Source organism: Vanellus vanellus (genome assembly GCF_965231255.1).
Source record: "Vanellus vanellus genome assembly, chromosome: 5".
In the NCBI taxonomy this organism is placed as follows: domain Eukaryota; kingdom Metazoa; phylum Chordata; class Aves; order Charadriiformes; family Charadriidae; genus Vanellus; species Vanellus vanellus.
Window position 1 is genome coordinate 62658461 of NC_138910.1, and position 26054 is coordinate 62684514.

The 26054-nt window shown below is 38.9% G+C and overlaps 2 protein-coding genes across 2 annotated transcripts in view; both read left to right on the plus strand.

The window, feature by feature from the left end:
* The window catches only part of ARHGAP29 (Rho GTPase activating protein 29), a 55709-nt gene extending 44565 nt beyond the window's left edge, over nt 1-11144 (plus strand). The window contains exons 13-23 of the mRNA XM_082484108.1: nt 240-406; nt 971-1099; nt 1265-1363; nt 2819-2982; nt 3226-3414; nt 3564-3701; nt 5273-5505; nt 6831-7137; nt 7311-7419; nt 7775-7894; nt 9263-11144. Of these exons, the coding sequence (XP_082340234.1) occupies nt 240-406; nt 971-1099; nt 1265-1363; nt 2819-2982; nt 3226-3414; nt 3564-3701; nt 5273-5505; nt 6831-7137; nt 7311-7419; nt 7775-7894; nt 9263-10164 (2557 nt within the window). The 3' untranslated portion in view covers nt 10165-11144. The remainder of the gene's footprint in view (nt 1-239; nt 407-970; nt 1100-1264; nt 1364-2818; nt 2983-3225; nt 3415-3563; nt 3702-5272; nt 5506-6830; nt 7138-7310; nt 7420-7774; nt 7895-9262) is intronic.
* An 11238-nt stretch (nt 11145-22382) lies between these two features.
* Nucleotides 22383-26054, plus strand: part of ABCA4 (ATP binding cassette subfamily A member 4) — a gene marked incomplete at both ends in the record, with an annotated part of 75542 nt that continues 71870 nt past the window's right edge. The window contains one exon of the mRNA XM_082484215.1: nt 22383-22448. Coding sequence (XP_082340341.1) covers nt 22383-22448 — 66 coding nt within the window. The remainder of the gene's footprint in view (nt 22449-26054) is intronic.

The following is a 26054-nucleotide window of genomic DNA, read 5'->3' on the forward strand; positions in this document are numbered from 1 at the left end:
GCTGATTTACCAGGGAGGGAGGAGAGGACACATTGGAAAATTGCACAGATTTAGTTAAAAATAAATTGCCACCCTTTTTTTTTTTTTAATTAGGGCTTTGTTAATTAATGTCAAATATGTATGTATATAAACAGCAATTAAATGAAACATTTTTAGTGCCCGGGCATAAAAAAAACCCACACTGCTTTTCATTTAATTCTATCTTATTTACTCTTCAAATTACTTTCTTCTTTCTGAAGGGTTTTTAATAAGCAGTCAACCAGCAGTGTCCATACATCACATGGTAACTTATCTCAGTGTTCAGGAGATTTTCCTGCTCAGACCTTAGATGATGTGGGAAGCCCAATTTATCATCATTCACAAAAGATTGGAGAGAAGAGATCTTCCATCAGCACAGATATCCAAGGTAGTTCTTCTGTATTTCATCAGGAGTTCAGTCTCTAAATAAAAATGCTGTAAAAAAACAGGTACTTGATGTCAAAATTGTAGCACTGAAGGGGTTAAAAAAAAAAAAAGTTGTGTTAAAGTTTGACACCTATAAAAACAGTTATGTACTTGAGCATAAGGACAAATGGAAAACTGGCTTTATGTATGCCTAGATTATTTGACAAGAAAGGTGAGAGGCAATTCAGACAGCAAGTACTGTCAAGCCCAGTGTGCTAAACTATTTCAATTAACTTTAGCAATTTAAAAATCCATTAGTTTTGTAAATACTGCATCGATTTTTTTTTTTTTTTTTTTTTTTTGGTCTTTTGTAAAAGCACAAGTGTCAAGTTTCTGAAATTCATTTTCTTACATCCTGAAGCTTTTACAGGAATATATGCTGTGTTTTTTTCACTATATTGCACGTTTGTGTAACTTTTGCAATATTTTCCTATTTTGAATATAATCATGGTTAGTCTTTAAATAAAAATAAAAGTATGTAATTTTGTCCTTGCTATTTGGAATTGATGGATTTTCTTTTCCAAAGCAATGCGAGGGCCACCACCATTCAGATCATGGTCAGTTGGCAACCAGAGTGGAGGAATGTGCAGTGATTCTGAAAGTGCAGGGGGAAGTAGCGAGTCACGATCCATGGATTCTCCATCTGCTAGCCCAGGTACAGCTACACTGGCTGCTATACTAACTTGAAGTCTTTTCTTTGGACTGTTTTATGTTAATGAAGACATTGTTAATTTAGCAAGTGTTGGACAGAGCCTATAATGAAAATGAGCAGTTGGGTGGAATTGATACTTACAGCTTCCTGATTTTTCTCATCTGCTAGGAGATTTTAAAAGACGACTTCCCCGAACACCTTCCACGGGTACTATGTCATCTGCAGATGATCTTGATGAAAGAGAGCCACCATCTCCTTCAGACTGTGGTAATGTTGTTTCCATACTTGAAGTCCCCAGAAGATTCTTTGTTGCAGAGTGTGGCTTTTCTTTTTAACATGCTTAAGAAAAGTACATTAACAAGGCTGTGATTACCAACAGCATTGGTTTTCAATACAGTGTGCATCCACTTGAAGTTGAGGCTGAAGATTAATGTTCAGGTCATTTTAATGAAATGATGCAGAATTGTCTTCATACACTTAGATTAACTATAGGGGCATCCCTTGAATCCTCCTGAGGTAAACATAAATGATCCACTAACCATTCCCTCCAGCCATTTGTATTTAAAATTAGCTGCCTGGCACTGAGGTATTAAAATCACTTCTAAACTTTGAAGTGAAATACAGATACAGAGGGCTGGTAATTGGCAAATTGGAAAAGAGTGAATCCAAGTGTTTAGGCTAATAACTGAGACTTTATCCTTTTCATGTTAGATAACCAAGTTTGGTAATGTCTGTCCCAGATTTGACCAGACCATTTCTAATTTTCAAATGAATTTTGACTGTATAAAGAAGATGTTGCCATAGGTACTGAAACCTGAATAACTGGATTATCAAAATTGTTCTATGGGATGGCTGCAGTACTTACAAACTAGTTCTGAAATATTTGTGGCACTTGCTTGGTAATGCCTTTAGGAAATTCTTCAGTTAGTCCTTATTTCCTAAATATATACTTTGTTGTCTAGGAATGAGCCTGTGATTAACAATACTAATATAAATCCAGATTTAAGCATGGCAACATGTTAATGAATGTAAGCTTTAACTTGGAGTGTTATTGTTTAATCAATACTTGAGCTTTTAAGAAGCTTGCTGGGCAATTAACTGTATGTGTTAAGTTTGTATCTGTAAAACGAAGGATTTTGGTTCACAGAGTTGTTGATAGCATGTTAAATAAATTGCTGGAAAAAAGCTGTCCACAAAAAATACCAGTTGCTGTTCTGTTGTAGAATCCTCAAAAATATTTTAATGTTATCATAGGAGACTGAGACAGCAATTCTTTATTTTATATGGGTTTTGCTGTGAGTGTGTGTTAATTCCTTTCCGCTTCAAAGTGTGCTTTTTTTTTTTTTTTAAATATTTCAGAAACACAGCTAGCCAAACCATAATGTCATCTTTCATCCTCTAGTACAGGTTTTTGAAATACATAGGATGAAACTTTCCTGAAAAGTTGCCTGAACTGCAGGGCAGATGGAATTAAATGTCCTAATATTTTCACATGCCATTAATATAGGAGAAAACTGAAATACTTAAAAATGTAGAACTTATTGTTTTATTCTACTTTTAAGTAAGACTATTTGATAGTTAACGTGTCCTTTTTGTAAACTGTAACATCATTTTTCTTCCTTGTGATTGAAATGTTTGTGATTACTTTGATAGTTGCGAATTACTTAAAATTCTGTGTTCTGCAGTAGATAAGAATGACTGTAACAGAGAAATTCTCTCCAGGTTTAAATGATCTGACATCTGAAACTGCAAATTCTCCAGGACCTTTTAGAAACGCTAATATGTCCAAAGCAGCACAAACACACAAACTACGGAAGTTGAGAGCTCCATCTAAATGCAGAGAATGTGACAGCTTAGTGGTATTTCATGGAGCTGAATGTGAGGAGGTAAGTTGAAAAGTAATTTAAATTGCTGCTTTATGTAAAGTCAGGAGTTCTGGAAACTGGCATTATTTTTCTGCATAAAAAGTACAGACTTTGTGGCTCATAGAATCATTGTGAACTCAAAGCAAAAGCACAACAGACTAACAAATCTTTCCTTTTGCTCACACACGGGGTGACAAACAGCAGAGAGATTTGTTATGGTGTCAGATTGTATCAAACCATGTGCTTTTTTTTCCTCCCCTGTAGTGTTCACTTGCATGCCATAAAAAATGTTTAGAGACTTTAGCTATTCAATGTGGGCACAAAAAACTTCATGGAAGGCTTCACTTGTTTGGAGTGGAATTTGCCCAAGCTGCTAAAAACGTTCCTGATGGCATTCCTTTCATCATCAAAAAGTGTACATCAGAAATTGAAAGCAGAGCACTGAATGTCAAGGTATGCTCAAGTTTGTTGATAAAACTTAAGTATGAACCATCTTTAAAATAAAAAAATCTCTGAAGATGTTAACGCTGTTCTGTTGATATCATCTGTGTTTTACACTTGCCTTTCAAATTAAAATAAACTTGTGTTGGTCTTAATTTCAGGGCATCTATCGTGTGAATGGAGCCAAATCAAGAGTTGAAAAGCTTTGTCAAGCTTTTGAAAATGGAAAGGATTTGGTCGAGCTCTCGGAACTCTATGCACATGATATCAGCAATGTTCTCAAGTTGTATCTCCGCCAGGTATGTACTTGAGAGGCCAAATGGAAAACTATAGTAGTCTAGTAAATTCCTTCATTACAAGAGGAAAAAAAATTCTTTTTCAGCAGTCCTGCATCTCAAGATTTAAATGATTTGCAGTAGGCTTTTCTTATTTTCACATGGAGCCTGTGACGGGCTGGGGAAAGCTGTGATATTACTGACTGCTGGTATTACAATCTGTATTCCACATGGGCAAAATGTCTCTTTAAATATTAGTACCATACACAGAACAAGCTTTTGTTTATCCACTTGTAGCAAAGCTTTAATTTCTAAAACCTTTCCAGTTACTGAATTTGCCTGTCTTGTGTGAAGTTTAAAATATTCCCATGTTCTTGCCTCCTCACATAGACAGATGCTAACATATTGCTGTTAATATATGCTAACATAAATTTCATGAAACACTGATGTATTCATTATGGAAGGATTATCCATATTTTTCTTTCAGAATGGAACTTTAAAGCTTCATGATTTGAGTTTTCCAAAACAGTTTCAGTATGTATCTGAAAAAATGAGGCTGGGATATTGCCCAGTGAAATTACTGAGTCACTCTAAAAACTTGTTAGCCCTGAAATGAATAATCCTTAGCTGCATGGTCCTGTCCTCTTCCTTACCCTGGCTGTCAGACATGAGCGTTCCAATCCTATGGTCATCACTATTAAATTAAATGCTCTTGAAAAATTACAAAGATGTACTCTGCCTACTTATTCAAATAAAAATGTAGCATATTAAATACATCAAACTGGGGTACCACTGTGCTGTATTCTGAATAGGGCTCATAATTAAAAATAAAACTCAACATGTTTTTTTTCTGGTTTTATTACTTCCTTTGTAGCTGATCTGTTGGTCTGTTTTTTAGGTAAACCTGCTCATTTTAAATGCAGGAACAGTGCTAGAAACATGCAGTTAAGACATTTTTAGATAGAATGCTGCGTTAAACCCTATTTGAGACTTACTATTAACTAATGATTTTGAGTTTTATCTAGTCTTTCTACTTTTTGCTTTAAACTGGGAAAATGCAAATAGCTAGGTCAGGTTTGAGGGTTTTGTCTTCTTTGTAATTTTTTTATTATTAACATTTATTTTCATATTGAGAGAATCCTTAGATAACAATTAAAAATGAATGTTATGTGGCCTAAAATCCAAATTTCAAAAAATGGAATATGGACCAAACTTGATACCATGTGTAATATACTATCAAAGACTGGAAAAAAAAAACACCTCCTCTGTTATCATGGTGCATATGCAGTGTAATGCCTTCCCTCATAGCAGTCACTTCCTTGAAATCTGTACTTGTATTGATAAATGCTTAGTCTTGAAGCTGTCGCAGGAAAGGGCTAGCAAAAGATCGCAGAGAAAGGTGTAGGGGAAAAATGTGTTTTGTTACCTGGGATTGGATTTGAGAAATTGTGGTTTGAGCTAATGAATGAGGATTAAACAATGTCATCATCTATGAAAAGATGCTAGAGCAGGCAAAGTTTAAGAAAAACAGGAAGGAAACAAAGAACTTAAAATTCAGGCTTGATTATGTTTCTGAAATGTTCTTATTTCTTCAGCTTCCGGAACCCTTGATTTTGTTTCGGCTTTACAATGAGTTCATTGGACTTGCAAAAGAAAGTCAGAATGTTAATGAGGAATTGGATGTTAAACAAGCTAGCCCCAAATCAAAGAAAAGACAGTCAATCTGTATTGAACTGAATAGAATCATCATTAAAATTAAAGATCTTCTGAAACAACTGCCTGTACCAAACTATAACACTCTTCAGTACCTTATTGGACACCTTCACAGGTGAGAAAAGACTTTAAATGCAAACTGATGTTGAAAAATAAACTGCTACATGCTGCATAGTAGGAGATTTGTACTCTTTTGACTGTAAGGAGTATTGTGGTTTAACCCAACCCAGCAACGAGGACCATGCAGCCATTCATTCATTCCCTGCCCCTGCCTCCAGTAGGATAGGAAGAAGAGGGAGGAAAAGGAGGGCGGGGGGACGGACAACAAACCTGAAAAACGTCCTGGGTTGAGGTAAAGACAGTTTAATACAACAGTAATGGAAGAGGAAAATAATAATAGTAAAAGAATATATAAAACAAGTGATGCAATACAGTTACACACCACTCGATGATCGCCCAGCCTGGCCCAAGCAGCAATTGCAGATTCCTGCCCCCCAGCCAACCTCCTTATATGCTGAGAGTGATGTCTATGGTACGAAATATTCCTTTGGGCCACTTGTCCTGTCTATGCTCGCTCTCAGTTTCTATGGGAAGCTGATAAAGTCCTTGACTCAATAGAAGCATTACTTAGCAACAACTAAAACAATATGTGTTATTGACATTATTCTACTAAATCCAAAACACAGCAGCTATGAGGAAGAAATTTAACTCTATCCCAACTGAAACCAGGATGAGGAAGAAGTCGCATAAGCCTTAGAAGACATAGTTCTGTTGCTATTTCTTTTTCCAATGTAATGAATTCTCAGATGAGAGCAGAATAGGAAATTGAAAGAAAGGAGGGAAAGAGCTGACCTCCATTATTCTTGATTCTCTGCTAGCATTGGGGTCAGCAAGTAGTAACTGGTGGCAGCTGCAGGGACTTAGGTGTGATTTAAATCAGATATGACCCAGACAGTGCAGTGTTTTAGTGGTTACTAACAGAAAATTGAAACTTGTATCATGTCTGTTAATAACAATTCTCCAGTTACATTTCACTTCCTTGTCCTCCAAATGCTGGATTGTATGATGATGTGTGATGGGGATGTACCAAGCTGATGCCTACCAATAAAAATGGGTAATATTGGGCCACAGCTATATTATTATTTAGAATGAGCGAGATGTTCTTTTCTCCAATCCCAGAAATGTCAAATAGCCACAAATAATGTTCACCAAACAGGATATAAAAACACCCTGTGTGGAAAGTGCTTAGTCCAAGCTGCTGTTAAATGCGGTCTGCACTGAAAATTCTGCCTACCTACCAAACTTACCTTCATCTTTCAATTGCCTTTTAACCTCTTTAGACATAAGACAATATTTTAATATCTAAAATACTTCTGAAGTAGTAAAATCCTCTTAACTCTTGGGGTTTGGGTTTTGTTGTTTTTTTTTTTCTTTGTGCAGGGTTACAGAACAGTCTGATGAAAATAAAATGTCAGCCAGCAACCTTGGCATAATATTTGGCCCAACTCTGATCAGGCCACGTCAAACAGATGCTACAGTTTCTTTGTCGTCACTTGTGGATTACCCTTATCAGGCCCGGGTAGTGGAGCTGCTCATAACATACTATGAAAAGATATTTGACATTTCATTGAAACCACTTCTGAGCACATCTCAGTCTGAAGAAACTGCTGTTACAGTCAGAGTTGCTTTATCAGCAGAAGAGAGGGAACCACAGCAGCAGCGGAAGTCGTTTGTTGCTGTAAAGGAAGTGAGTGACTTTTCTTGTGCTGCTGCAATGCTGTTGTGCCATCTTAATTTCTGTGTGAAATGCTGCAGCATTCCAGAGAACATTTCTGTTAAATCTTTGTGGATCTTTTTTTTTTTTTGTTAGAGTGCCTCTCTTCTTCAGTTCTTATTAACTTTTGCTCTGACTTTTAACAGGGTATTCTGATAGCTCCAAGTGAAAGCAGAGCTTCAGAAACAGCTGCATTGGTTTGGGAATCAAACAATAGCAAGAATACAAAAGAACAAGTAGATACATCTGCAACTGGTTAGTGGGCTTTTATTAAGTCTTGGGGTGGGTGTATAAGCAGTCATGGATGTATTAGACTACAGCTCTTCAATTTAGACAGAAGCAAGTGGTAAAACCTGCTTATCAGTGCTTGATATACTGTTTATCTTTGTTAGAGGAGCAGAGAACTTAATCTTTCTAAAGGCTTTCAAGAAACCTCTGTTTATGGAATCAGAGCTCAAAGTATTTAGTAAGAGAATTACAACAGTGTTTTGGTTTCTCCCTTTTTTAGAAAAACAATGATTATGCTGTGACTGTGGATTTCTGAAATCCACTATGATGCTGCAAACTAATATCCAGCAATTAATATGTTTTGGCCATTGTTTTTCCTCAGAACGTGTGTCATTGCCACTCACTGGAATTAAACCAGAAGGCTCTGGAAAGAGTAATTCTCTGACAGAATCATCAGCTACCAGCATTTTGGATATTAATATTTCTGCTCCAAAAGAGCCAGGTTTGCTAACCTAACTATAAATCTTATATAAGAATTTTTTTTTTAATGTTTGCCTGTGCTACTACAGTGGTTTGTTTTAATATAGGTATGATTTCATCTATTTTATTTAGGACCCCTTTTAATTATACCAATTACTACCAGTTCGGTTGTGTACTGTACACTAACAGTGCAACATTCTGAAAACATACAACACTAAGTTAGGTGGGAGTGTCAATCTGCTTGAGGGTAGGATGGCTCTACAGATTGATCTGGACAGGTTGGATCGATGGGCCGAGGTCAATGGTATGAAGTTCAACATGGCAAAGTGCTGGGTCCTGCACTTAGGTCATAACAACCACATGCAATGCTACAGGCTTGGGGAAGAGTGGCTGGAAATCTGCCTGGTGGAGAAGGACCTGGGGGTGTTGTTTGACAGCTGGATGAATATGAGCCGTCAGTGTGCCCAGGTGGCCAAGAAGGCCAATGGCATCCTGGCCTATATCAGGAATAGTGTGGTGAGCAGAACTAGGGAAGTGATATCCCCCTGCACTGGTGAGGCCACACCTGAATACTGTGTTCAGTTTTGTGCCCCTCAGTACAAGAAAGACATTGAGGTGATGGAGCGTGTCCAGAGAAGAGCAACAAAGCTGGTTAGGGGTCTGAAGAACAAGTCTTATGAGGAGTGGCTGGAGGAACTGGGGTTGTTTAGCCTAGAGAAAGGAGGCTCACTGGAGACCTTATTGTGCTCTATAACTACCTGAAAGGAAGTTGTAGAGAGGTGGGGGTCAACCTCTTCTCGCTAGTAACAAGTGATAGGACAAGAGGAAATGGCCCCAAGTTACTCCAGGGGAGGTTTAGGATGGCTATTAGGAAAAATTTCTTCACAGAAAGGGTTGTTAAGAATTGGAACAGGCTGCCCAGGGAAGGGGTGGAGTTGGCATCCCTGAAGGTATTTAAAAGACAGGTAGGCGTGGTGCTTAGGGTCATGGTTTAGGGGTGGTTTTGGCAGTGTTAGGTTGATGCTTGGACTTGATCTTCAAGGTCCCTTCCAACCTAGACAAATCTATGATTCCATATTAAAACAAAAAATATTCAGCAATGGGAAAGCATCAGCAAAATAAAGTGCAGTGTCTCTTTGCCTGTTTTCTTCTTAGTGTCTTCCTTGGTTACATCTGTACAGCATGTGTTTCACTGCTTTTGAAATGCTGAAATTTGGTTAGAGTAGGATACTCCTAGTATGTATACAAGGTATACCTAAAAACTGTTATCCCATTAAAATACCAGCTCTCAAGGGGTCATTAATAAAGTTCATATTATGTTGGCAAAAGTCTTGCTGACTTCTCTTGATATTTGGTGCAAAGATCCAGTCATGTCTATCTGTGTTTCTAGGTGATGCTGTGAGTCCAGCTTCAGAGAGAGACAATGATTCGTTTGTTTGTCTAGGTGAAGACAGCTGTAAAACTAACTTATTTCCTACAAAACCTAACCGTCAGATTACCAAAGTTCCATTGCGGGTTCCAAGGACAAAACCAGCTACTCGCCCTGTGAGCCTACCTGTAGACAGAATACTTCCTCCATGTGTTTTGAATGAAAGAAATTCACGAAATGCAGGAGCATTAAGTCCAGAGAAGCTTGGCAGGAGCCCTACTATTGAAGAAGTTTCAGAGGTGAAGGCACTCCCTGCTGTTAATACCTGCTGCAGACTTCCTTGTTATGACACCCAGATGCTGCGAAAAACTTGGGACAAGCAATATAAACAGTATGATATCACAGCAAGGACAGCAATGATAGTAACTAATGTGCCACAGGAGAACCGAGCACTTGAGAGTGGAACTGCAGGTGCCTTATCTTCATCATGCAACATTGGTAACAATTCAGCTAATGCCATTCTTCCTAGTAAGCCATATTCTGTTACTGTCAGGTCAGGAAGGACAGCAACAGAAGGGAATGGTCCTGATGCCAATCCTCTTGCTGCCTTCAGGGCACCAAGAACATTGCAACCACCTCCAGGGACATTTTATAAACCACCTTGTAACAAATCAAAACAAAATGAAGAGGGTCCTTTTGCTAAGGCTTGTGCAACAACCAGTACAAGCTCTGTGCTTCACCAGGATAATGCTGTGAAACTGGCTAGGAGCTCTGCACTTCCATCAGCTGATCCTGAACAAAACACAAATGAACAAAAAACTAGCTCAGAGGATATTCACCCCACAGATCTGAAGCCTACTTACCAGAGACTGAGACCAAAAAGGATCCAAGAACTGGAACACAGGGAAGCTCATTTTGTATAGGGTGTAAATTCTTCTTGGACTGTATCCAATTTGTTGATGTTGCCAGTGGAGGCTTCCCTTTGCCCCTTTATCCTTTGCCTTCCCTTGAGAATCCCACTTCTGTGCCATATTGGAGTTATTTTTATATATGCAGCATTTTAAAAATGGGGGGAGGGCTGGGGAATTGTGAAGGAAATAAGTCAATTTTTTTGTAATTCAGTAGCTTTTCATAAAGATCTAATGCATTCCCTGTCTAGATACAGCTAATGTGTTCATTGAATAAGACACCAAGCTTCATTTCATTGTATGGAATGGAGTGCTTATTCATAGAGAAATGACTATTGTATGTAGCAGTGAAAGGAGCCATTTTTCATAATAGACGTTATCATAAAAATGGGAGGTTTAATGTTCACTGTCTAAGCATAAACCAAAGCTTGTGCTTTGCTCTGTAAAAGCATTTGTTCAGTTTTCTAATCCGTGCAATTAAAGCTTTGCTCCTGAACAGACTTACGTGCTGGCCAGCATGGCCCATAATTATGTATCATATGTGTATATTTTAGGCAGACATGGTTATCTGTTGCCAGTTTTCTATGTTGTCACTTTAAGGGTTTTTTTTTTGTACAGCAAGGTTGCACTTACTGAGCTTTACTATTCAGAAGCAGCAATCAATCCACATCTGGTTTCTTGTATAGCTTGAAGAGTGAGACAAATGTGCACAGCCTGTATTGTTTGGATGCCCTTCTGGAGAGGTTGTCAGGTGCAGTGGTGCTGTCTTTCCCAGGTGAATGAAAAGGCAGTGATTTGCTTGCTATAGATCAGTTTCACCACTGAACCTGGTGTAACTGAAATGAAGAGCATTATTTCCAAGTTTCAGTGAAAAAGCTGAAAATAACCAAAAATCTGCATTTGTAGGTGCATCTAATGGTTTTCACTTTGTATTAAATGGTTTTTATGTGTACACTGTTATATTTGCTTTAAAATATATTAACTTGTTAACATTTCAGTGACTCTTTGGCTTCTATATCTGGATTTCTTCTAACTTATTAAAATACGGACATTTGGCCTTTGCAGTAGTATAGTACTGTGCTGCATCTGTCTTCCAGGGATGGGGGGCAACACAGTTTATTTAATGAGATTACAATTAGCTTGACCCTTTCTCACATACTATAGAGTACAGTTATTTTAGCATGGTACTTTCTACTGATGTAACAAGAGGACTCTCAGAGGACAAGAAAAGCAAAGAATCACTTTTCTGTTTTTACAACATAAAATATACTGGACTTTCCTACTCCATTCCCTTTGCTCTTCATCCCAAAATATCCCAAATAAAATCCCACACTGCATTCAGTGGATGTAATCTGATTTTAGTTTCCAGAACAAAAGGTATTAAACTCGCAATGCTGAACTTCTGATTCCTTGTCACTTTTCCATGGAAGCATGGCTTGCACACTTGGCAAAGGCCACGCTACCATGGGTGGTTCTGACTGTGCCAGGAGCCATTTCTTTGGGGAGCTGCCTCATACTACAGAAAAGCTGAAGATGGCAGATGCTGATATCTGCCCAGACTGGTATTGTGAGTTGCACAATAAAATAAGAGGAGGGATAGAGGCTTCTTGACATAAATGGGAGTTTGTTCCACTTTGAGAATGGAGGTTAATGAGCAGAAATAGTGTTAATGACACATTACAGGCATTGTAGCAGAACCTCATAGCACAGCTGTAAAAGGATGATGCCAATCAGTATAGATTAGGGTTACAAAATGGCAAATTAATATGGGAACTACCATTAAATCTATTGTCTCATTATATTTAAGTGTGTTAGCACATGTCTAGCACTGAATATGCTAATGGCTTAAGAAATTTTAATAATAACTGTTCACCTAGTTGGATGGAGGGTCTCCAGTACTCCCCATGGCACGCTGCTGAGATGGAGAATTATGATAGTGTATGTTAATCTGTGAGAACAGACTAACGTTTTTAACCAAGTCATAATATGAGTTACTACTGGTTGTTATCATTGCTTTTCATGTACCATCTGCTTCCCTCTTTTGCTAGCTTGAGAGGTTTCTGCTGTTTTAAATGTACTTCAGGTCTTTATTCGATGTTTCCCATAGCCAGGCAGCCACTGGCAGGCTCAGCCAGGAGTGGGGGAGTGCAGCGCACTTCTGCATGCCTCTGTGTGGATGAATAGGTGTATTCTAAAACCACACTACAGGCTTGGGGAAGAGTGGCTGGAAAGCTGTCCAGTGGAGAAGGACCTAGGGGTGGTGTTTGACAGCCAGCTGAATAGGAGCCATCAGTGTGGCCAAGAAGGCCAGTAGCATCCTGGCTTGTATTAGAAATAGTATCACCAGCAGGAACAGGGAAGTGATCATCCCCCTGTACTCAGCACTGGTGAGGCCCCATCTGTGTTCAGTTTTGTGCCCCTCAGTACAAGAAAGACATTGTTGCTCTTCTCTGTACACACTCCAGCACCTCAAAGCTGTTGAGTCTTACAAGGAGTGGCTGAGGGAACTGGGTTTTTTTTAGCCTGGAGAAAAGGAGGCTGAGGGAAGACATCACTTTCTACAACCTACCTGAAAGGAGGCTGTAGCGATGTGGGGGTTGGTCTCTTCTCCCAAGTAACAAGAAACAGGGCAAGAGGAAATGGCCTCAAGTTGTGCCAGGGGAGGTTTAGGATGGCTATTAGGAAAAATTTCTTCACAGAAAGGGTTGTTAAGCATTGGAACAAGCTGCCCAGGGAAGTGGTTGAGTCACCATCCCTGGAGGTATTTAAAAGGTGGGTAGATGTGGTGCTGAGGGACGTGGTTTAGTGGTGGTGTTGGCACTGTTAGGTTGATGCTTGGACTTGATCTTCAAGGTCCCTTCCAACCTAGACCATTCTATGATTCTGTCACTTTCAAAAGATGAATTATGCATGTCCCCACTCAATAGAAGTGAAGGAACAAGTGCACTTCTTTTGAAATTAAAACCTTTGAAGCTTATTTAAGAGTTGTGACCCTGCTACCACCGTCAGGGCAACACCCCAGGAGGGGCAGGGGCCAGAGGGTTCTTCCAGAACCATCCTGCTGGGCCAGGGGATGGGGCAGCCTGCGGGGGGGCTGGGAGGCAGTGGCTTAAGGGCCAGTGTGTGACCTTTTAATTTGTAAATGTTTGCACGTCGATGCTGAGGCCTTCGTGTTCCTGTGAGGAAGCACCTCAACAGGCCCCAGGGAGCGGCCACAGCAGCAGGGCCTTGGGCCTAAGGGAAAAGACTTTGTCTTTCTTTTTGACTGGAAATGTTAATAATAGTCCCTATTGTTTCTTTCAGTTCTGATGCAGATTTCCTGAGGTCTTGTGTTTGAAATTGCTTCACTCCAACCAAATGACAGTAATCCCACCCACCTGCCCCAGGTGACAGGGCTCTGGGTCAAGCCAAGTGCCAGCGCCCTGCAGCTTGCCCTCTGGGGAGGAAACCTTTTTGTGTCAGATTTGCTTAGTAATTGCGTTTTCTGAAGTCCTAATGCACTGCCTCATCCCTCTTAAAGCTTTGGCAGAGTACTGACTGCCTTAAGTCCCTGACCTAATTAGTCATGACAGCTGTTTGTTTAGCAGGGCCCCTAATGCCACCAGAACTACCCTTCTGAGACCATCTTTTCAAATACAGGGTCTATTCGGATCTGAAGAAATACCTTCAGAAATATCAGCCTCCTAGTACAGACCTTATTATGCTTGTATTAGTCATATTGGATATTTGGGAGGATTTTTATTCAGGAGTCCTTAAACACGCAGATTGAGCTGTTCTGTGTCAAGCAGGGGATTAAAACAATCTCCTTACAACTGAGCAGTGTTATTCTACAAGCGCTAACCACATCTAAGATATGTGTTTCTTTGCAGCCAAGCTGAACATTCCCTCAGAAGCCTTTCTCTTTCCCATAGCACAGCAGTACTCACACATGAGGTAAGCTTTTGTGGTAAGTTTTCCAGTTTTTTATTGCTTCTATTTAAGAACTCCTTGTTTTGCGTGCAAATCCATGAATTCTTTAGCCTCTGTAGTGTAGCAGAGGCCTAATTGAGTTCATCTGAAAGCTGACACAAAATGCTCTGCGAAGGCAGTTAGTGTGCGTATGCTAACGTTGGTAACTTAGTTCAGAGCATGTTTGTACTTTTTAAGTGACTCCTCTACGTACCACTGTGGTTCACAGTACAGCGTGGTCTCAGAGCACACAAACTTGATTTTCTTTGGATGAGACTAAACTGGAACATGTGCTTCAGCAGTGTACCTGATATGCTGCAGCTGCTAATGCACGTCCAGTCTATGGGGCTAGGCTGGAGCTCATCTGAAGTAATCCTCAGACATATAGTGTGTGAATGCTGTGTCCTCAGCACTCGCTGTTTGACTATAAATCTGCTCTTACTGGGCCATTCCACTTGTCAATGTACACACAGACTTAATATGTCGGGAAAATGGGACAAACCATTTCAACTTTCCACTAGCAAAGTTGGGGGGGCGGGGTGGCTGATATTTACAAAAAATGCTATTTTATATAAACACGTCAACATGGAAATAAGTTTTGCAGGAGGATGCTTTGGAGATGAACCTTGCTGAATAAAATGTTCTATCTGCATGCCCATTTATCGTTTTAGAGGGAGGGGAGTTGTCTTTTTAATTCAGAGACGTGTGGGATCCTTGAAAAGTGTTTTTGCTCACAGGTAGAAGAACAAGCCATCCTAAATCTTCCAAAATGTAAAATGTTTGAGGAGGGTGAAGGCTAGGAAAATCCTCACTCCTCAGCCCTTATACTGCTGGATGACAGAAAAGAGCATCTGTGTGAAGTAAACTGGATTATGCCAGAAGTAGTCATGCCATCTGAGTTTGCACTTGGTGTGCTTTCTACTTGTTCAACCACAGATCGGGTGATTAGCCCATTGATAGGTTTGCACATGGACAGGATCTGTTTAAGATGCCACATTTCCCTGTGACACGTGGAGGAATCTGATTCTGATTGTCTTTGATTCTTAGATGTACACTGTTCAAACAGAGTTTCACTGGACCCTTTCTTATGCTCTCTGATTTCTTATCAGCGCTCCCTTTGAACCATTATATATGTGAATAATACAGCTTCTACCAGTTTCTGTGCACTCATTTCTTTGCAGCTTGGTCTTTGTCATCTATTCAAGTAGTGCAACTCTTTTCCTTATTTTACATCTCCTTTTTTTTTTTTTTTTTTTTTTACTAGCAGCCAAATCCAAGAAATATGATTTGACCCCAGCTTGTCAGAACTTCCCATTCTTGTCTTAGGTCACTCCTTACTTATTTCATGAATTGAGGCCTCTGAAACACATTAGAAGAAATGTGAAACCTTCAACTTGGGTTTTCCCCAGCAGTTTACAATAGCTGGGTGCAAAACTTACACAGGCTGGGGTTTTCTGAGTTGAGGTATGTGTAGTTTTCTCTACACAAACACATAAGTGTATCTGTTTGTTTAAGATACATTTACAAATGTACACTCCTACAGTCTGCCTGGACAAAATTGCATTAGCATTAATTGTGTTAGCTTTATAGTGAGGCTGTGTGTAAGAAAGAACATCTGGATGCTGAAATTGTCTGGATGCTGGAAAGCATTATTCCCAAAAACTAGAAGTGTTGGCCCATGAGCACACCCAGTAGAGGTGAATGTGCATATTTTTAAAGCTATCTCTTCAGGTAATTTTAAAATTCTATTAATTTTAGAGAAAACTTTGCTTGTGTTGCTGGAGAGTTTACTATGGATGTTTTTATAATTTGATGAACAAAGAGCATTTAACCAGATTTAACTTGTAGTCAAAAGTCAGGAATAAGCCTGGAAATAAGAAAACTAATAAAATGCTAGTATGTAAAATAGCTGTTAAAACTATGGCGTATGTAGGTGAGGGGATAACAGAACACACATACCATATCACCCTGTCTTGCACGTAGGTCTTCATGAAGTACATCATAGGGAACTTTTATGTTATCAGATATCTATTGTGATAGTTCTTGCATTATGCTTACCAAATCTCTATTTCCATTCATTGGTTTCATTGTGTTCTGATACATAAATGGAATGCCTCCTTTTTTTTCTGTTGTTGACAACAAACTACAGATCATTAAGAAATCCCTAAGTGATAGTGGCAACTGTGGGTAGAGTTACTGGAGAGATTGCGCAGTGCGCTCCATAAACTGAACTGTATTTTCCCCTGCCATGTGAACTGATAGGCCCCATGTAAACTTTCTCTGTTTACTTTCAAAGATCCCACTCTTTACAAAGGAAAAATGAGTCACAGGCACAGCTAATGTAGTTGAACATGGAAAACAAATATACCTTACCATCATCCAATTGTGATGTAAAAAATCTAATTAGCAGAGATTAGTTTAATCTCTTAGAGCTGTACATGTGGGCTGCAAAAAAAAAGGATCCATTTCCTTAAAATAACTTGACTTAGAATCTCAGGGTTAAAATGTTTGTTTGCTGAGTGGAACTATTAAATTGTCTGATTGCCTTGACATAGTCATAGTGCTTAAATGCAGTCTACAGCCAAGCAGCAGCAGCACTAGTTTCTCTGCTTTGCACTGCCAATAATCAGAGTGGACTTCCCTCTGTGGCTTTATAAAGCCCTTTGTTTCCTTGTCAAGATTGCAGCGGGGTGAGTCTCAGCTGTGATATGAACATATGTCCAACAGAAATTAGATCAAAGCCACCCGTAAAAGTGGAAGTTGCCATGTCATCCTTTGTGAAGGAAGCCGGGTTAAAGTCCGTGGTTTAGGTGGCAAATCTGTGCAGAGGCTTGAAGGTCCTGAGATGGCACCAGGAAGGAAGCAGTGTGCCAAGCGCAGTGTTCTGCTGTCAGAGTGGCAATGTGGTCTGGTGTAAACCTAACAATTGTTAAATACAGTGAAACAAAGTTTTGTGGAGGATTCTCAAAGGTTTCCCCAAAGCCCTGTGAAGAAGAAAGAAACAGGAAAACACTGCCACATCCTTTTTTATTTTTTTTAAATAATGAAGGCTGGGTCGGTGCTCAACTTCTACTTGGAAGAACAGTCACAGGGAGGGAGGCAGTGAGGGAAGCTATAATGCTTATACAGACCCATTGCCTGACGTAAGCACTGGTGGGAGGTTTTGCTGCATTGCTCTCTTTCAACACTTACAGATGAAAAGCTATAAAGAATTTAATATTCACTCAGTGCTTTTTTAATTCTGGATCTGACCATACTACTTGGGGGTAATTTATGTTGGAGATGTGAAATGAGCCATTTAATACTAATGTGTAACTTGATTTAGTAAATATTATTTGAGGTAGGACAGAGCTTGTTGAAAAGCTCTCTGAATGCATGTCTGGAGGTCTGAGTCTGAACACATATAAGGTCATGTTGTATTTAGCTTAGTGTATTTCTATGTAAGCTTGCAGCTTGCTGACATTAGACGTTCTAGAAAAAAATCAAAGATCAGATGAGAAGAATTTTTTTTTCTCCTGTAGTGTAGTTGTGAAATTACTTTTGTGTCTTTGTCTCACTGTCTCGGTTCTTAGAGAGTGGTGGTCCATGAACAGATGTACTGAACTACCTATATTTCTGCACATGCAGATGGTACAAGAACAAACTTCCCAGGCCTTTTGCAAGGGAAGCAGAGCAACATCAAGGAAGTGAATTTTGTCAAAATCATTTGTGAAAATGAATAGGGTAAAAAAAAATTGCCTTCTCCAGTTACTGCAGTTCCGATTCGTCTAGAAAGCCTAGAAGAAATTCAGTCTTTAAAACATTGTATCCAATACAATAAAACACTTGTGCCACCTTCATGAAGCAAGTGGAGCAGAGAGAAAGTATTGAAAATCCCATGAACTAAGTTTGCGAAGTAGTGGGAAAGACTTCTGACTTCTGTGAGGACATATCAGCAGACGTACAGTTGAAAGAATCTGCTAATAAAGTTACCGAGGGTGACGCTTGATTGTCATGACAATATTAAAGAATCTGAGAATTAATGAACACGTTCTGCTATTCTTAACCTGATGGTAATGAGGAAGGCTGTGATAAGTCAGTACCCCTGGAGCTCAGGCTCCTCAGAAAAAGCAGGAACATACTGTAGGTAATGATTAAATTCAGAATACAATGGCCTAAAGAAATACACAGTTGAGAGAAATTCTCAATAGCTTTTTATAATAAGGTGTAATTGATATAGTATAAGCAGGGTAAGAGGACCCTTTGCTAACTGCTGTTAGATTTATTAAACAGTGCATTAAAACTAGTGGTAATGACTAATGTAACCAATTACTTATTTCACGTTCTTGTCTTCTGTCAACAATGTATATGAGTTTTCTTTCTGAATGTATGCAGCAAATCATTCCTCCATGTTAGAGTATTAACTGCTAGGGGAAAAACAAAAAGAGGAAAAAAAAAGTGCTATTTTTTATTTTCTTGAGTTGAGGCTTTGTAAGAGTCTTCACATGTATCAATAGTATGCTGGTGATAAAACGAAGTTTTTATTTTTGGTCCTTACAATCAGCCCTGTGGAAAGTAAATAAATTCCTGCAAAAGGAAAATTAACAAAACACAGATTTTCATATGCCATGGAAGTAACTCACGTTTCCTGAGCATGTTGTCTTCAGGCAGCAAGCACATGCCAGTCTAAATAGTTAACAGTCATAATTCGCATTAGCTTCTTAATGAAAAACTGAATGAACAATTCGTAAGTGGGGGGGGGGCTTTTTCTGGTTTTGGGAGGGGGTTAATATCTATGTTAATAAACTTTGGGTTTTTGGAAACTGAGTTTCTTCTAGTGCCTGTGCTCTTTCTGATGCAGCTGTCTCAAGCTACCGCTGATTTTGCGAGCAGGGAGAGCAGAGAGCCTTTAAAGAATGAAGATAGATCTCCACCATGACTAATCACTCCAGAAGTTCATGTACCTCCTGAGCCCAAATGGAGTTCTCAACACATTATTGCTAGGTACTGTTTTTATCATGGTCCAACTCTATTATTTTATTATAGTGTTTTGCTCTAGTTAAATTAGTAGTGCTTGAATCTTAACCACACAATCCTATGTTAATCTGAGTAATGCCTAGATAAGAAAGGATTGAAAATTAATTATTCCTTATTTATTCTCTGCTGCTACAGAACCTGAGTCTTACCTGTCCAATGTCTTCTGATTGCATTATTTAAGGGCTTTTTATCATACACTTTTGTCTCGTGTTCACCTGTCTAATTCAGATTTCTAAGCAGTATAAGGTTAATACACATTTAACACTCGCATCTGTGAAGCTGTTCCATTTCAGAAAGCAGGGTTCTTGCCTTTTAGCTCCTAGTGAAGGTTTTATAAACAAAGCAGTCTGGGGAAATATATATGTATTCTTGCTCATCCTAAAATTAGAGGTGATTCTAAAGTGTGTCTGATGAGCAAAATAGACTAAGTTTTATATGTTGATTGCACTTCATGTATTAATGCCATAACTTAAATAGTTTGGTTTAGGCTAAAAGGGAAAGTACTTTTAAGTTCTAACTCATTTAGCAGGATCTTAATCTTAGTAATCAGTCTAGTAGTCACTTTCTTAAAGAGCAATTCCTTTGGCACTTTGTGCATATTAATTGGATTGTCTGTCATTGACTTATTTCTCTTATAAGGAATATCTCTCCCCACCACTATCAACAAACATAACTAGCAAGATTTAATGTAAAAAAACTTTAAAGGTTAAATAGCATGCACAATCTGGATAACCTTACTGTCCTTTTTTTTCCCCCAGCTTATTCTTTCTGGCTTCTTTACTACTTATATTTTTAGTCTCAGAAAAATAGCTAGATTTTCCAGAGCAAATGCTAACAGCCATTTTATCTGGCAATTCTAATCCTATTTCTTGCCTTGTACTACAAATTTTCTTGCTAATAGCAGTGAAATTTACAGGGTGGTGCAGGTATGTTATACATAGCGAGAGATGTAGAAACATGAGCTAAGACTCTGTGTACTACTAGGGAATCTCTCTTGGAGATAGAAACTCTTAGTGATGGATGGCTCAGTAAAGAGCCCAGAGGAAGAGGAGAGGCAAGGCCATTGGCAGACTACAGATTTTATGGCCTTGACATGAAGGCTTGAATTTCCTTTAACAGCTGTTGCAGAAAGATTGCAGTGTCCATCTGGGGTTTAGAGGAAGGCGAGAGGAGCTGGAACAAAACTGGCTTTTCCTTATTTGTTCAGCTGTGGGATTCATTCTTCAGAATAACAGCAGCTTGGAGAGACCTGGGTTATTCAGGACTGTCAGAAAGCCATCTGACTGCCAGAGTTGGCAATTCTGAGACAAGGACCTCACTGGAACATCCTGAGGAGCAGCAGGCATGCTACACGAATGGCAGCTGCAAGGTGGTGCCTGCTGGAAGCTTCCTGCAACCAAATACAGGACAGCTTTCCACATGAGAATGTTCTTATGAGCCATCAGTCTGTTTACATGCAGAACCTGATACCACTAGTGGAACTGCAAAAGTATTGTCTTTTCTTGATGATGCTCAGCCAATTTTATTCCTGGATTCTAAACCCTTCCAACAGCTAGTTGCTCAGAAGTCCCCTGCATTGGGTAAATGTCTGAATAAGAACTAGATGTGCTTCTTTTCAATTAGTGAAGGAGAAAAATTTTGAATATTAGTGTCTAAATTTAACATTTTCTGTCTCCTGAGTACACTCAGTAATCAAATAATCAATCTAGATTGGTTTCCTAGTGTCAGCTCTGTGAAAAAGAAATGTCAGTGTTCTGACACACTTGTAAAATCGGCCTCTGCTATTACATGGTTTGCTACCTTTTTGCACAAATACACCGTGGTAAACTCTGGAAGGACTAGCATTTAGCCAATTTGATAGAGAATTTCTTCCTCTGCATTCAGCTCTTTGGTCTCAATGTCAAGACTTGCGTAATGTTTCCTTCCATAATGGGCTGAAATAGGCTTCAGATCCCATCAGCGTGAGGCTAGATCGGTGGCCACCTCCTCCCTTGTTGAGGTCTAAATTCCTTTTCAGTTCAGAAAATGTGGACCTGAGATGATTTTCTGAAACAGTCAAATAATTATTAAAGATAAAGATTTTTAACTAATGCTTTGTTGACAGTTGTGCCAAAATATTGACATGTTTTCCAAACCTCGTCACTTAAAATTAGACAAAAATTCCTCCACTTAAGGATTTTCCAGAAACAAAATTCTAGAAGAATAGTGGCAAGAGAGACTCATCAAATCATCTAATTAATGAGCAGTTTTGCCTGTATAAGTCTTGATAGAGGTTTGAGTAACCTCCACCAATGGAGGCCTCACGACCCTCCCATGCAATCAGTTCTACTACTTCACCATTGTTGTCATTAGAAAGTGCTTTCCAGTATCTAACTTCCATTTCCTTTTCCACACTCTCCCAGTGACTAACCATTCACGAAGAAACTACTTTTCAATCATTTAAATAAGGTAGCTCTAAAGTAGGAATTGGATACAAGTAGAAAAATCAAATGGTTTGTTTATTTTTTTAACAGGGCCCTGTATCTGTATTTAGATTTATACATCAAGTTCTTTTTTTCCTTTTGAAGGTAAAAATTCATGGTGATTAAAATGAGTCCTGAACCTGAAAACAGTTTACAATGGTTTAAATTTGGTTGTGTTACTACTAAAATATATTGGGAGTTGCTGAATTTAAAAGCATAAAAATATGCGATCATCTTATTTTTTAATAAAATGGCAACAAAATGGATTTGCCTTTATAAAATCCATTCCAGGCTGTGTTAATCAATATACATTTATAGTGTCTGAATGGAAAACCTAATTGTGTCTTTATCATAATAACCAAACAGTTTTATATAAACTAATGTCCAGTTGTAAATCCATCTTTTCTTGGAAAAAATAGTTTGAAAGCACAAATTTAATCTGATAAATGACGCAACAATTAACTGCTTTCATTACTTGCAAGTTCAAGTTAATAGCTGGATTCAGTGTTAGTGACTTTTTTTCATTCAAAAGAGATGCTTTTCCTCTCTATCGCTTTTTGGCGCTGATAAATGTGTCACAGGAAACGGCCTCCAAACAAAGGAAACTCACGATTTTTCATGTATGATAGTGTATCGAGTGCAAAATTAAATGGTGCAGACAATTAAAGGAACAGATCTCTATGATAACACAATCTTAAAATAAGAACAGGAAGTTGTTATTTTGCTCTGAGGTCTCTTTCAGCTGTCAGCTGAGAACTGGCAATGCATCCTTTGCCACAGGTTAACCAGAAGTGTTGGTGCAGAAGAATGAGCTTCTTTAGGCAAGTCAGACTTCTACTCTGGAAGAACTGGATCCTCCGGAAAAGACAAAAGGTAAAGTATTAGTCTTTGGATTTCAGCTTTGGACTGTGCACTCCACTGGACAAAGTTACCAGTACACTTAACAGCATGTAAAAATCACAAATTCCTCAAAGAATCAAATGTGATCTTTGTATGGGCCTGCTGTCTGGAATCTTTTCTGGTGCAGTTTGCAAAGCTGCTCTTTACAGGCTAAACAAAGAATACTTGTATTGGGAGTTTCTTTGACAAATAGTATTATTGTGTACCAGGAGAAGAGGTGTGGGTAGTAATATTTTTGTATTTTCACATAACAAGATCTCCTATTAGGAAATATCATGGGGGCTGTTCAGCTCAGGGAGGTTTGATTCCTGATTTTAGATTTGCTCCTCACACCCAGCTGCTTTTAAATGTGAATCCAGTTAGGGCCCTGTGCTCCTCACACCCAGTTGCTTTGAAATGTGAATCCAGTTAAGGCCCTGAAGTTCACACAGATTTTATCATTTTAATATGGCTGAATGCCATATTAAATGTGGCATTAAATGTAAGTGAAAATCAGAGAAGTATTTTAAATCCTTTCAAATCCTCTTAGATATTATGATACTTTTTCTTAGAGCAATTTTATCCATTACTTTCCACCTTATTTCATCATTGCTCTTCCTTTTTTTTTTTTTTCTTTTTTATCTTTTAGCCGAATCTTCTTAGAGTCAAACCAAACCTCAAACTAGGGTCTTGGTAATCAGATGTACCGCAACTACTTCTGTCCAGCAAAAGAAGTCCCTCTGCCTGGTTTCCAGGCACATGAAGTCCCTTTGAGGTCCTATAGACTACCTGTTTCAAACTAAAAATAATTAAAAATGTACATTAGGGCATCCGTGAGGCTGTAACAGTCATGCAAACAATTTTGCTGTGATAATGGAGATCAATAGGGTCAAACTGAGCCATGGGATGAAATGCTTACCTATGCTGACCTGATTTTAGTCATTAGGAATTACTCACATGCTGAAGTTTTCAGGATCAAAGGATTTTCTGATTTTCTTCATAGGCAAATTGAATGTCCTTCCTTTCTTAGCTTCCCAGCAGACTTTCTCCCAGTCAACATTGCCATCAAGAGTTGATGCATACAACATTGCTAGCTCCTGATTTAATACAGAATGAAAGTCAACAATCCATACTTGAGCTACATTACACCAAATATAAGAACCCCTTTTTGAAGCTGGACTTCAGTTACTGATTGTCAAGGAGCTGTAGTAGTTTTGTTCTCAAGTTCAGAAAAAAAAAACAACCCCCAAACAGAAAATCCACGTCTTTCTGATCTTCAAGTGTGTATACTGAAAAAATTGGAAGTCACTGGTTTTTAATTTTTATCAAATGGATCTTTATGTAATCCTTCAGTATTTTCAGTGTATGAAGTACTGTTTTATTTGGGCAAATCTGCTCAGATATGTAACTCAAAGTGCCTTGTTGGGTTTCAGGAATTCTCTTTTTTTCTTGTTTATTTTTTCCTATAGACTTTTTTAAAATACTAACTTACTGTTTCCTGGTGTTGCCAGAGACCTCCTTCTGTGATGATCACTTCTAACTTGTGGATTAAATTGCTGTGCTTACAACAGAGAAATATTTTCTTCACTCTGAAGAGTACAACATTTTACAACTAAGTCAGTAAAAATAATTTCCTTTTTTAAGTATATAAACCTACTTGCTTATTTGTCCACACAGAGAAACAAGATAGCCAAAACAAAAATCTATAATGTCAAAAGTAGTTGTAAAATGTGTTTTGGGAAAACCAGCCTGATTTTTGCTAACCATCATGCAGTACCATAAATGGAAGCATATCCAATCTTCTACTCAAGGTCATCATTTAGTGTAATCTAATCACAAGAGGAAAGACTTCATTACAGAGTTAACCGTTGATCCACAGCCAATTTAAACTTGTCAGATTTATACGATTGTATAACTGTGCTTGGTCCATTACAGCTCCGCCTGGATATTACATTTCTCTGTGCATGTTGCTGGGATTTCTGGCTGTTTATCTCATGGTTCTGCATGCTTATGGGCTGCTTTCTGATCCTTCCTAGTGAGTTCTGAGACACCTGTGTGTCCTCAGGAAAAGGATCACAGGAAAAGAATCAGAGGGCTAACAGCACTTGCTCCTTGTCACATTACATGTTTTATGCCAGCTTGAAAGAAAGCTTCCCCTGTGCTTTAGCCTTCAATCCCTTCCCAACTAGTTAGCTCAGACAGAAAGGAATTACTGAATTCAAATCTGAGGATCTTCTGTTCCCTGGGAATGAAGTAAGAATCGACATCTGTGCAATAACCCAGATTAACTCTGCAGCAAAGATAACAACCAAGGAGTCTCCACAGTTCTTACCCCTCTGAGTTTATGTGTGTGTAGTGCTTGTCCCAAACATCTTACCAAATGGAGGGCAATGGTGTTAGTCAGACCTTGTGGACCCCTGCTGAAAAGGGTCTGTAACACTGTATTCTGAGCTGTGAACAACAGCTCTCAAGGAGAAGAGCTGTACAATGGCAGGTTTCCTTCTCTAATAATAGTGTCATCTGCTCATTGCTGCTGGTAAGATTTTGTCTGGCTTTCAAAGTACCAGGCATACATAACTTCTTAGGTGGTGATGGTGGGGTGGTGGTGTTCTATTTTTAAAAAGAAAGCCTGAAGAGTAAAAGTGTGAAATAGGAAACGGTTGCCTGGTGAAAAGCTTTCTACCATTTTGCCATAAGTATAAGCTGTGCTTAACTAAAGATATTAGACAAAGTTATAGTGGAAAAAACAGGGCAGCTCCAAAAACCTGTTCTTAATTATGCTGTGGAATATCTTTTGCCCCGGGTGGCAGTTCACAAAAAGCATGCACACGTGACCCATCTTGTCTCTGGCTCTGTTGCTGTATGTATTATTGTTACATACTTGGTGCCTGGTCGGGGAGGCGGGAGCAAAGGAAAGGGGGCAGGGAGGGCTTTCCTGTGCATGTGCTACAACCCTAGTTCTGGAGCAAGTTTGTCCTGGCTCTTGCAGGGAGGAGAAAAAAGTGCCACGTGGCTGGACACAAAAATCTCATAGCTGGTCCTCAGAGCCCAAAAGCCTGTGTCACAGGATCAAAGGGTTGTAGTTTCAAACCTCTGCCAAAACACACAGAGTCAGTAAAACAAACTGAAACACAGGAGTGGAGGAACAGACTGAAAACCAGGCAGGATGTTGCTCTGTGGTAAAGCAGTGCCCTTGATTTTCTGTCATGGCTGGGAGCTGGTGACTGTTCTAAGTGTAGTGAAACTTCTGGGCAATAAAGTGGCCTTTGATGGAGTCTTCTGTGTTATTGAATAAGGTGTTTGATCTTAATGCGTACATTTCTACCTGTGTTAGAAAATTAATAATGTTGAAATGAATGATGACAAAAAGAAGCAAAAGTAAAGATCAAAGAATGTAAGCTTACGCTAAAGTCTTTTACCTTTGGGTAAGCACAGTGCACTGACAGCCTGGTAATGAGCCCAGCATTGCGAAAGCGTGGATAAAAAAACCAAACAACCCAACACACTTTTTTCCTCTTGCATCTAATCCTTTTTTCCTGTTTTGTTATAGAGTCATCCGTTTTGTGTAAAAACTATTTAGACTTATATCTGGTCTATCTG